This window comes from Dipodomys merriami, unplaced genomic scaffold, assembly GCF_024711535.1.
Source record: "Dipodomys merriami isolate MVZ:Mamm:240054 unplaced genomic scaffold, mDipMer1.0.p SCAF_63, whole genome shotgun sequence".
NCBI classification, from domain to species: Eukaryota; Metazoa; Chordata; class Mammalia; order Rodentia; family Heteromyidae; genus Dipodomys; species Dipodomys merriami.
The window spans coordinates 1,080,236-1,092,765 of NW_027206213.1; the positions used below are offsets into that span (position 1 = coordinate 1,080,236).

General features: G+C 41.2%; 1 protein-coding gene across 1 annotated transcript in view; it reads right to left on the reverse strand.

The window, feature by feature from the left end:
* Antxr1 (ANTXR cell adhesion molecule 1) overlaps window positions 1–12,530 on the reverse strand; it is a 213,392-nt gene that overhangs the window by 80,947 nt on the left and 119,915 nt on the right. Inside the window, exon 13 of the mRNA XM_070004483.1 lies at window positions 372–467. Coding sequence (XP_069860584.1) covers window positions 372–467 — 96 coding nt within the window. The remainder of the gene's footprint in view (window positions 1–371; window positions 468–12,530) is intronic.

Consider the following 12,530-nt stretch of genomic DNA (forward strand, 5'->3'; position numbering starts at 1 on the left):
TGGACAGAATAGTCGCTAAGGCCAGAGTGGCCTTACGAGAATGCCAATTAGGGAAATTCAACAAGTATGTTATGTGCATGTGTGGGAACACATGTGTACCATGCCCATAGATGCCTATTGCCTGTGTATTCTATGTTAAATAGCATTTTATTTTAGATCTTTTTGGATCTAGAGCAGCCTCTTTTGTTCACGACTGCTCATCCCTCAAAGTTCCAGTGTCCAAGGCAAGTTTTATGCCATTTACATTAATTATATTTTTAAAATGTATAATTTATCCCCTACTGCTATAGTTTTGGTCCTTTTCTCTCCAACTGTGATTCCCAAGACTTCGTGTCATCTTCTCTTGTATCGTCTGAGGCTGGGGTACTTACCACAGTGCAGCAGAGAGGCCAGAACCACCACAGAAGTGCCAGGGCTAGGAGCAGAAACAGGATCAGCAAGGCAATTGCCAGGATGGAACCGTCTGACTGTAGAGCCAAGAGAAGAGCAAGTCAGTCAGCACTGCACTGATCATGCATGGTCTTCCCTCCCAACTCCCATCATCCATGGCAGATTTGAGGCCCAGAGAGGAGCACAGTGTGCCAACATGCATTGGGCTCATAGCCTTGTAACACACTCATTTGAGCCAATCTCCAAGAGAAATGGATTTGCCTTCTCTGGTCTCCTTGATGACCATTTCAAAAGAGGATGGCCTAACACTTCCCCTTGAGCCTCTGGAGTATTATCTCTGCCTAGTGACAACTTCCAGTTCACTGAGCCTCATGTTCTGGCTACCATTTGGGCTAATCGGCCCGCTTGCCCAATCCTAGTCACAGAGGTTACTCTTGTGCTGTGGATGCAGTCTAGAGCCTGCTAACAACAGTGTGAGGTCAGGGCAGCTGCCATTGAGCCTTCCAGGTGAGGGTGAGGTGGCTGAGTCAGCCAGAAAGCAGATCATGTCAGTTGATGACTGAGACACCCAACACCCATTCTGTCCTCCTCCTTGTCCAGTCCATGGTTGTGGTCTGAGGGTGTTGGGTTTTAGCGAAGAAGTCTCACATGTACTCAGCATCCTAAAGCAGCATCCAAGAAAGCCATTGGAGATCATGAATCCAGACCACTTCCCCTGATGATAGGGAGTTTTTTGGGGGGTGGGTAACAGCTCTCTATGGGCCTGCTAGCTGCTGGTGGCTCACACCTTAATCCTAGCTACTCAGGATGCTAAGATTTGAGGATGACAGTTCAAAGCCAGCCCAGGCAGAAAAGTATGAGACTCTCATCTCCAATTAATTATCACAAAGCCAGAAGCGGATATGTGTCTCAAGTGGTGGACTCTAGCCTTGAGCAAAAAAGCTCAGGGGCACCCAGGCCCCGAGTTCAAGCTCCAGGACCGGCGCGCGCACACACACACACACACACACACACACACACACACACACACACACACACACACACACACACACACACACACACACACACACACACACACACACACACACACACACACACACACACACACCACATGGAGCTTCCTACTTGGCAGTCCTAATTCCAGAGCATCTAGCTCAGTAGGTCATGGGCTCAAGAGCACAGAAGTTGTAGCCTTCTTTATATGACACCCACAATCTTCAATATCTTCATTGGAGGCAGTTCACAGTACCACCTGCTTCTCCTATTTGAGTTGTTCCTTCCCCATGTGTGGGTAAAGAAGGGTGGGTAGCTTGTTCAGGATAGGATGGCAGGTTCATGGTAGAGCCCAGAGGAGATTCACTCCCCACTTGAGAGCTCAGCAGGGGCTCCTGGAAGCTGTATAAAGGTAGCCCTTATTCCCCAAACTTCCCTGGAATGTCTTTGACTAAGTAGTTGGGGAACTAAACACTCCTGGTCCCAGCCAAGAAACCTAGACTGGCAATGTTAGATAGCCCTCCAGGGAGCCAAGGGTCACAGGGCTGATGCAGGGCTGGGCAGCTCGAGGTGAGGGGTGGGGAGACAGCACAGAGCCTATAATGGACAGGGCCATGGCAGAGCAGACTGCTGGAATGCTGTTGTATGCAACAGTGTAATAGGTTCTTAGTCAACACAACACACCGTTAATCAAGGGTAAGCCTCCTGGCTGCTTTGTCTCTGTGCTCTAGGCCCTTAATATGGAGGGAAGACATCTTAATGCCTGTCTGGGAGGATGCAAAGAGTGGAAGATGAGTGTCAGGGGCCAAGTGATTTGATTTTCAAGACCTCATCCAACATGGAGCTGTAACTTTCTTTTCCTCTAGTTCCTCATGACAGTAAATACAGTGAGCATTTCAGATCATAAACCTGTCTGCACTTGGAATAATAAGTGGCTTGTGTCACCAAGAGGCTTATAAAACAGCAGCAGCTTCATAGTAATGACCATAGGCTGCAACAGTTTATATTCTACACCATTTCCTCCTCCCTGAGCTTATATTTTCAACTCAGGTAGATAAACTGAAGCAAAGCTGTGTAGACATGTTTTCCCATCTTTAGGGGAAGGAGAATGTTCCTGTGGAGCCAGGTAAAGCATGTCTGCACAGCCAGATCTGGGTAAAATAATGACTAGCTTTTTCTCTAGCCACTTCTGATCTGACCTTGAGAAGTCAGTTCTACCGGGCTGTAGAAGAGAGGAAGAGGAAGGGCGGGACTCAGGAAAGGGACCAGGCACACTACATACATGGAGGGAGTCTCTTGTGGGTGTTAAGTATGGTGTAAGAGTAGCCCAGGGATAGAGCCTTAGACTGGTTTCTAAGATCTAGAAAACCATCTCCATGCTCCTTTCAGAAGAGTTACCATCAAACAAAGGGCATGAACTTGATTTTCCATAAACTTAGACCTGAGGCTAGGCTTCATATGGAGATAGTGCATACAACCTCTGAGGGTCATTCATTAATTCGTCCAGAAATTATTTATTGAGGGTCTATCTGTGCTTACTGAGAAGACCTCAGGTGTGTAAGATGGACACCAAATGTTCAGTCTGCTGACTGGGCTGTTTAAACAGCTAACCACTATGCAGGGGTGTATGTTACTCAACACCTATACCTCCAGCCTGTTTTATGTAGGAGATAGTGAATAAATTAAATATTCTCTATTTTTTTTTTTGTCGGCCGTGGGGCTTGAACTCTGGGCCTGGATGCTGTCCCTCAGCTCTTCAGCTCAAGGCGAGCGCTCTACCACTTGAGCCACAGCACCACTTCCCTCTATTTTTTAAGAGCACACATTCTGGAAGAATGATGATGATGATAAAGATGATGGTTACGACAATATTGATGATAACTGCTCTTAATTGGGTTGGTATAGAGCACTTATGATGTAAAGGGAGTCTTTCTTCCCTTTGTAATAACATGCTATCCCTCTGTTAGCCCATTTAGTCTCATTCACATTAACATGAATTTAATAATTTTAGTATTCCGTCTTACAGGTAAAAATATGGAGGCAAAGAGAAGTGGTGAAACTTGCCCACAGTCACACAAGGAAGCCAGAATCTAAACATGGGAAATTTGGCTCACAGGTTTACCTAGCAGGCTACACAGCTCTATTAGGGACTGAGGCTTTGTACTTACTTTCCCTGCTCTGAGGAAAGTACTTATTCACATGGCCCGGAGTGGGGGGGGAGGGTGAGCCAAGGTGCCATGTATTTCATTCAGAGTGAAGTCAGAGTCCCAAGGCACAGCTGCCCTTCCTTGGAATTCTAATCAACAACCTGTCCAGAGCGATTTATACCCAATGTAAGGATGGCTCTGTGTTCTCTGTTGAATAAATATCAACACACAATACAGAAATAAACAGACTTTTGTGCTGTTAATAATTGGTATCTGCTTCATTAACAAAGTAAGTTCAGTTGCTCTAACTCAGACTTTATGCATCTTTCAAGTTCTAGATAAAAACTCTTCCTTTCTCCACTTTCTTTCCCATATCCTCAGAGCAGGCTCAGCCTGTTGTTGGGAGGTATGTGAAAGGTCCAAGAGACATAGAACACTTGCAGGAACTTATAGCGCCTTGCTCTGTTTCCCGTTCTGCTCTCTTGCTCTAGGGCAAACTGCTTTGAGATCTTGGGCTCTGACCTTGACCTGCCCTCTCTGTCTTGGTCACTGTTAGCTCCCCCTGTGTTAACCACTACTTTCAGGATTGGCACCCAGGATAGTGGACAGCCCAACTGCAGATCAATATGTGCTCAGCCTCTTCTCTTCATCACCAGAATCAACAGTCTAATTATCAACACGGTTAAACTCTTACTGAATTTCAAAGTGGAAATACAGTTCAAAGGAAAAAAAGATGGCTCTTTGTTTCTAAACCAAACCAAAACAAACAAAACAAAAAACAAACAAAAACCCAAAGAACTGTGATAGAGAGGTGCTCAGATTTGTGACTAGCGCTGAAAGAAAACAGGTTAGTCACAGAAACTGTCCACGCATGGCACATCTTCCATTTGGGGGAACATTCATTTTCTTCAATGAATGATTTTCAGCCTTCATTCCCTTGTCAAATAGCAAAGGATGTATAAGATGCTTACCCAGAGGCCTGCTATTAAGCCTGCTAACAGGTAATATTAAATTTGAAGGCTGCAAGTGCTCAGCCCTATTCCTTCCCCAGGGATTTGTTAGTAGGGATGACCTTCTCTGAAGGCTGGCTTAATTCCTTCTGCTCCAGCTCAGGAAATGAGGGCATCTTGCTTAAGACAAAGGAGGACATTGTTCTCAAAGATATAGATTTGGAAACTTGAACATCGAGAACTTATTTGGTAGAGAGAATCTAGGGATTTTGGATTTCTGACACATGGCATGGGCTGGGGGTGAAGAATCATGTCTGGGCTTGTTCGTAATGATAGAAGAGAGCCAGGTCTCCGCATATAAAACCAAACATTGCTGCCCTTTTCTGTTTTGTTTTGGGGGTTGCCATAGTAAATGGAGGAGGATAAAATGGAGAGGAATTTGTGAGAGACTGGGAGGAATTCAACATAAAGAAACTTTGTGAAATCCTAAATCTCCTGTCGGGCTAGCAATGGGGATATTGCTTAATGCCCGTGGCATTTGGTATAGCCAATAAAATGTCCTCTTCCTACTGGACCTTGAAAACTATGTGGGTCAAGCAGGAAACACTTCTTAAGTGCCGATGTTTCCTTCCATGTTAGGGGCCCCAGTGTGTGTTTAACTCCAGGCCTGTATCTTCCTGCTACTCATTCAGTAAATTAGATTCAACCACATATTTGGACCTTCTGTTTCTCTCTTGGGTGTGTACAGTCCCAGAGTAAGGATCACTCTTGGCTATTCTATTTAAAAAGGTTTTATGAGACCTGATGTTTCCACAAGTTGGAGGTAGAGTCTCTTAGAAGAAAAATAAATCCTCTCGGCATCAGAAAAGCCTACAAAGGACCACTCAAGTGAGGAGGTCCTAAGACTCAAACTAATCAGCTCTGGGTAACAGCCCCTGACTGAATGTCTTTCCTGGCCAGGTCCTGTGCCGGGGAGACACCTGTAAATCTATTTAATTCTGTGCTTCCGTTTCCAGCTGGATTGCTGCCATACTCAGCCAGTCTTCAGCCTGAAGTCAAAAAGGTGAGACAGAGGTTTTCTGATATCATTCTTGGCCTTCCGTCTTATTTTATTCACAACCAAGGGATGCTCTGCTGTCCTCAGTATAGAGACCCCCAATATTGTTTATTGTCACTAACCCCAGGATGGGTGTTGGCAACTGCAATAATTTACATTTTACCAACAGTATGCGCAGTCTGTTAACAAAGCTCTCACTGGTGAGTGGTAGATTTGTGGTAGTTCTGTGTGCTGCAGGAAGTTGTGCAGTCTTAGTATTCCCACTGAGTAGCTGAAGCCACCCAGATGCTTTCATATGGTTGGACTGTCTTTGTAAACATCTTACATGAAACAATGAATTACTAAGGTTTGAAGGGTTATTAGCCAATCACTGGCAAAAATATGACAGGAAAAGAGCTGCTGATGCTTTAGTGCTTCTTGAAAGCTGTTTCTCCAGATTGTCCCCTCCACAGGGCACCCGGGGACATGGCTAATGACTTGAAGCTTCCAGAGTCTCCTTCTCCCTTCTTCCTTACCCTATCTACCATCTACCCTCTCTCTTCCTTGTTCTGCCACTAGGTGAGGTTGTCTTGTATGCATGCTTGGGAGCCATCAAGGGAATCCCTTCAGCCAGGAGTGGTTCTGGACCCTCTGCTTTGTAACTTCATGGCCATCTGCCTGCTGTAGATGCCAGGGCTGATCCTGGTGCAGAGGACATAACGAGATAATAGACTATAAGCAAGTTATCTTTGCCCTGTTCCATCAGAGTCTCTGGGGGCAGAGTGAGGCATATTCCTGCTGGGTGGAGGGATGCAGGAGGGCTGTGCAATCTGCTCCCCCTCCTCTCTGTAGGCCAGAGCTGGTGCTTGGGAGGTGTCACATTCCAGTGCTCTGAAGTGGAATTTTGAACCTTTCTAAGCAGCTGCTTAGAGCTCTGTTTCCTGCCCAGACAAAGCTGGCAGTGCATGGGCAAGTTTTCTTTTGAAAGATGAAATTCAAGTCATTTTATTGCTGCTGAGAAATTCTGGATGGACAAGGCTGGAGACCAAAATTCTCTCTCTTTCACAGCTTATATATTCTGAATGTTGTTTCTGGAAAAACTAGTTTACCCACCCATCTCATCCTGCATTTTACTAAAATTCCATTTCCTGGCATTTATAAGACTACTCTCCAGATCCCTCTTCTATCTCTGGTTATTCCTTTCCATCTTCCTCAATGGTTCATTGTAATACTTAGACACTTACATGTCAATGTACCTTATAGAATCATTCATTTTAAAAAATTTCCATTCTTTCCATCTTTATTCAGTGGCATCAAGTTGGAATTAAGTGTGTTACAATTGTATAACCAATGGATCCATTCTTGGTTCATTGCTGTTTCCCTTTCTAACATCCTTTGTGAATGGTCTCATTTGCTTTTCTATTTTAAATTCTCATCTGGATATTAAACACTTAAATCTTTATTTTTTTAAAAAACCTTTATCTTTAACCTAGATCTCTTCCCATTCTAGGTCTGAGTGATATGTCAACCCCAACAGTTCACACTGAGCTCCTAGTCTCCCCTTCAAACCTGCTTGTTCTCCTCATCTTTATAATAATACTCCTTAGTAACTTCAGCTGGAGAACTGGAAGTTAATCTGAGTTTTCTTTTTCTGTTTCCCTCTTCTCTAATGTCATATAGCTTGTTCATCTGACTTAAATACTAATTAAATCTCCCTCTGTTATCTTTACCTCCAGGGCCATGGGTCAGGCTACTATGTGTCAGAAATGGCACTGGAGCAGAGGTCTCCATGGTTACTCCTCTTCCATCACTAGAAACAGGTGGGCCAACATCACTGCAAAGAGCCTGGGCTTTGGAATTAGAAAAATATATTCCAGTTCCCTCTTATGAATAGGAAAATTTGGTTAAGTTATCCATCCTCTGTGTGAAATGAAGATGATTCCTATTTGTCAGGACAATTCCTACTTATGATGACACAAGGCAAAATGTGTAAACATCATCCTTCAATACATGTGACTTCCTTTCCCATTCTCTCCTTGTTTCTCTGCTCAAGTCTGTGCCCAAGGTTGGTCCAGATAAATGAATTTGATTTCTGTGAGCAATCTCATGTTAACAATGACTGGAGTGTGTCGTTAGTGGGTGGGGTTCTAGATTATATATTTGAGAAACATGAGTCTCTAAGTTTCCATCCCCGTGTTGAGGGGATTCTTGCTACCTGAGAAGCAAGAAATGGCAATAAATTTAACAAGCACTAAAGATATTACAAGAATGGATATAGAAGTATTAAGTGAAAATTACATAAGCTTTTGTGGGAGATTTTTCCTTAAAAAAAAGCATAGCTATAAAGCAATGAGATTGTTCATGAAGTAGACACAACAGAACTCCCACATGCAAATGAATCAAGCTGCATCCAAATGAGTGGCGATTTGGGATATCCACCCTTTTTGAACAGCTTCTAAAACCAATTTATAGGCCAGACAAAATCTTATAATTTATTAGTCTTTTTTTTTTAAATCAAGTTGGTTCCCAGCTTGATGATAATCCAGGCCTCCCCAGACATAACTTAGAGTGTTTTTGAAATTAAATGATATTGTCACTCTTTTAGTTCCAAAATGAGGATATTTAGTTATCATGTCTTCAAATTCTAGTGATTCCAAGCAAGAGTATGGAGTGCAGTTGGAATAGTGACAGTGTTGTTGGGGAAATCAGATGGCCTTCCAAGGTAAATACTCTGAAGGAGCAGAAATCATTTGGATGTGTAAATTCTAGCCTGTGCTAAACCTTATTACTTTATATGAACAATACCAGAAGGACTTAGATAAGCCATCATTAGTATGCAATTAAGGGAAAGATTGGTACCATACTACTATAGTCTCAAGCTGTGAGGTCCTGTCATGGGCATTATACTCTACTTAATTTATAGCAGCATCACAGTAATGTCAATTACTGACCCAGTAATGACAATTCATGTCACTTAATGGCCAGGGTGATGAAATGTAAATCTTGGATTCATTCAGCACTTTCCTTTCTTTCCAGAAAATGCATAGAGCGTGTTAATCAAAACCAGTTATTAGAGAAAATGCAGACAAGATGTAACTCGTTAGTATGCAGAATGTCTTAGCTACTGAAAAGGAGTTAGTTATTACAGAGAAAGTTACTTAGTAATGCTCAACGGGTAGAAGGCTTAAAGAGAAAGGATAATTTCTAATTTTAATTTTTTTGTGTCCCATTCAGAATGGTCATTTGTCTACTTTCATTTCATGCAGCTATCTATTGAATGTTGTATGCTCAACTGGTCTTAGCGATCAACCCTCAGGTGTGAGCCAGCATCACTATTACCTGTTATTGGAAAGTGAACATACTGTACCCTGTTAGCTGTTGCTTTAGATTTTCAGCTTGCTAGGGTGAGTTTGGGTGGTACCTCATAAAGATAAATCTTGACTAGAGGTGACCCAGATGAGCACTCTTTGAAATGTCTTTAAACTGCATAATAATAGGGTATCAGAAAACCAATAAACCATTTCCTATTGAGTCTCTAACATATATTCAGCAAGAGGAGACTCAGAAAAAGTAACCAAGTCATCTCCTAATCCATAGGTTAGTTGCAGTTCAATTCTAGAGGATACCGCAATCCACAGGCCCAGAGCTCAGAGCACAATGAGGTTACAGTGTTTGCTGAAGGTAGTGATGCATCCTGGGACATGTCCAGACAACCTTTGGCCGGCCTTGCAGCCGTGGCAAGATGGAGTGGGTGGAAAGAAGAAAGGGCATTCCAGTGGGAAAATAAAGTGTGAACAAAGATACAGGAGGCAGGAATGGGAATACTTTTATGTAGTGCGAGGAAATATGAAATACGGGATGGTCAGCACACATTTTTATCTATTGGGCATTTGTGTATTGGCATACTTTAAGGCCAATGGTGAAATTCATCCAGAGTGCTAGGCAGAGCTATCATAAGTGGCATTTTGTGGGTATTTGTTTTGGTTAAGTTTGTATCTTTAATATATAATCTCAAGAATCTTGCATATCGTTTCCAAGTCCATGAACTTGATTAACACAGGTAAAATTGCCTTTGCTTGTACCTTTCATATTTTCTCAGTCTACAAATAAAGCATTTTTTCTGATGTTAGGTTATATAAAGAATCTTAGGAATATTTTTGCTGTCATTTTCAAGTGCTTTTAAGTAACAATAGGAAAAGAAAGAAAAAAAAACCCATCCAGCCTACTGCTTTGAGCAATGAGTAAATTAACATCTGTTCTAGCAGCCATAGTGATGGTAAAGGAATGCTGCAAGCTGTGGTACTTGCTTGTTTTCTCGGGAGAAAAAAAACAAACACTGCCTTCTGCATTTCCTTCGTGCCCTAATGAATAAGTGTGGAAAAATGATTATTTGCCCTCATAGGACTTTGTCATTCTATGGGAAAAAGAGAGAAAAGTTTGCTTACTTGTTGGGAGTGCAAACATTATACATTACATCATTCTCAGATAGCATCCTGATTAAAACATTCACATCAAGACCCAGGGGCAACTTGGGATTTTGGTGAAATATGGCTATCAATTGCAACTAGGAGAATATGACCTGGGTCAGGCTGGGTCTCCTTCCATTCTATGATGATAGTTCAGTGCACTGATTTTGTAAATTTTGGACCATTTATAGAGCTGGTAATTATTTTAGTGTGGGTAGAAAGGAGATCTTCTTGTGTTCTCTCTAATTTTGATTCCATTTCCTAAACTGATAATCTCTCCTCTCCCTCTTTTTTCTGATTTGTATGCCTCTGCCTACAACCTTTTTGGACCTTCATTAAATTGTGCACTCCCCAAAGCAAGTCTCTTTCACAACTGGATTTGTTAATCCAGAATGCTCAACCCAAAAGGTTCAATTATCTCTAATAGCACTACTAACTTAGGAGCAGGTTTGAATAGACATGCTAGTTATTAACTACGGCCTGTGGACTTAAAGCATATACATGTTCTATCAAGTTCTTACTCAGTGACTAAGACTTATTTCATATATTTACTTATCTTGGCTATCTGATATTTGAGCATTCACAAGCTTCAATAGTCAAATTGGAAAGTGAAAACAGTATTTCAAATGGAAAAACACATGCATAATATCAAGAAGTGAGAGACCAAAGAACCATATGCTTAAAAAAAGTAAGGGCTTAAAGACCAAAGAACCATATGCTTAAAAAAAGTAACTCAATGGTAGACCACTTTGCCTAGCACACTCAAGGTCTTGTGTTCTATCACTAGAACCAAGAATAAACAAAACAAGAAAATATACAGTAAGTGACCAGAGCCTGGTTTAAGGTCAAATACTTGCCATATTGGAAGTTTTCATTGCAATTTGGCAATTTTTAATTGGCCATAAAATTAGGAAAAGTGAAATGCAGACTTTGTGCACTATTTTACAGAGTCCCTTTGTGTCCAGGTCCTCCTAGAAAGACTCAGGAGTAGGTGAGGGATGACTAATATTGTGTGTGTTTTCTTTGTCCCTGGATTGATGATCTCACTCCAGCATTGCCCTAACCCCATGATAGCATTGAATTTGGCTCATCTTCCCATCAAGCCTCACCAGCAATAACACAGTTCTTTGGATTGAAGTCTATTTTCTTTTCACCTCCTCTGCACTCAACTAACACTTTTATTACTATTCCATTTATCATGTTTTCTATTCCACTCTTACTTTATTACTTTTGTGTTTCTTCTCTGACTTCCTAAGTTCTATGCTGAACCAACTGGCTTTACCATTTAAATGATAAATTTCTCTTTAAGAACCATGTTAGTGCATTCTAAATTTTGGTATGTCATTTTTATAATGGATGTTCTAAGTATTTCTTATTTACATAATGAACTTACTTTGACTCATAAAGGATTTGGAAGCTAGGTGCTGGTGGCTCATTCCTATAATCCTAGCTACTCAGGAGACTGCGATCTTAAGAACTTGATTTGAAGCCATCTGCACAGACTAATCCGTGAGACTTTTATCTCCAATTAACTAGCAAAAAGCCAGAACTGAAGGTGTGGGTCAAGTGGTACAGTGCTAGTTTGAGCAAAAAAGCCAAGTGAGATTCTAAAGTCCTAAGTTAAACTCCTAGTACCAGTGTGTGTACACACATGTATGAACATAAACACACACACACACACACACACACACACACACACACACAATGATTTGGATGTTTGTTTGAAATTTTGGAACAGGAACTTTTCAAAATTGATTGTTAACTTGATTAATTATTGATTTAAGTTTTTTTCATTCCAGTATGTAGTCTATATGATCAATTCTTTATAACCTTGTGCATCTTTATAACCTTGTGCATGACTACTTTTCATAAAAGTATAAAAAGTGTTCTTGAAAAGGAATAAGTACTTTCTATTGGGTGCAAATGTCCCATGTACAGTGGGCTGTTCCCTCAAGGGGAATGGCTAGAGCTTTTATTTTCCTGTATGCATAGGGGTAGGTGGTTGTCAGGAAGTGACTAATCTGTTTTGTTCAGCATGTGTTTCATTAGTTTTGCTTTTGGTAGTATACAGATTGATGGAAAACATCTTACTACATTTCGATTTATCCATTGTGGGGATGTCTCATTATTTTATACACTATTAGGGGAAATCATTTCCCAGTAGGTCATGGTATGTTACTGATTAACTGAAACATCTTAATTTCAGAGATATTAAAATGAGTGTGTGTGTGGGGGGTGGGCAGGAAGTATGTCTTCTAATTGAAGCAATATATTTCTGTGATTCATCTTGTAATTCATTTTAATGTACCATAAATGTTAGGGTTCTATTTTGAATATTCTGTTAGAGTTTAATTGTGTGCGCAATAGCTTATGTTTAATTGCGTTATTTAAATCCTTTATGTTTTATTAATTTTCGGCTGTTTGATCTATTAACTACTAAGAAAATTGTATGTAAACCTCCTGAGATGTGAGGTTCTCAATTTCTCTTTACAATTTTATCAATTTTTGTTTTATATATGTTGGGGTCATATCATTAAGTGCAAATTAG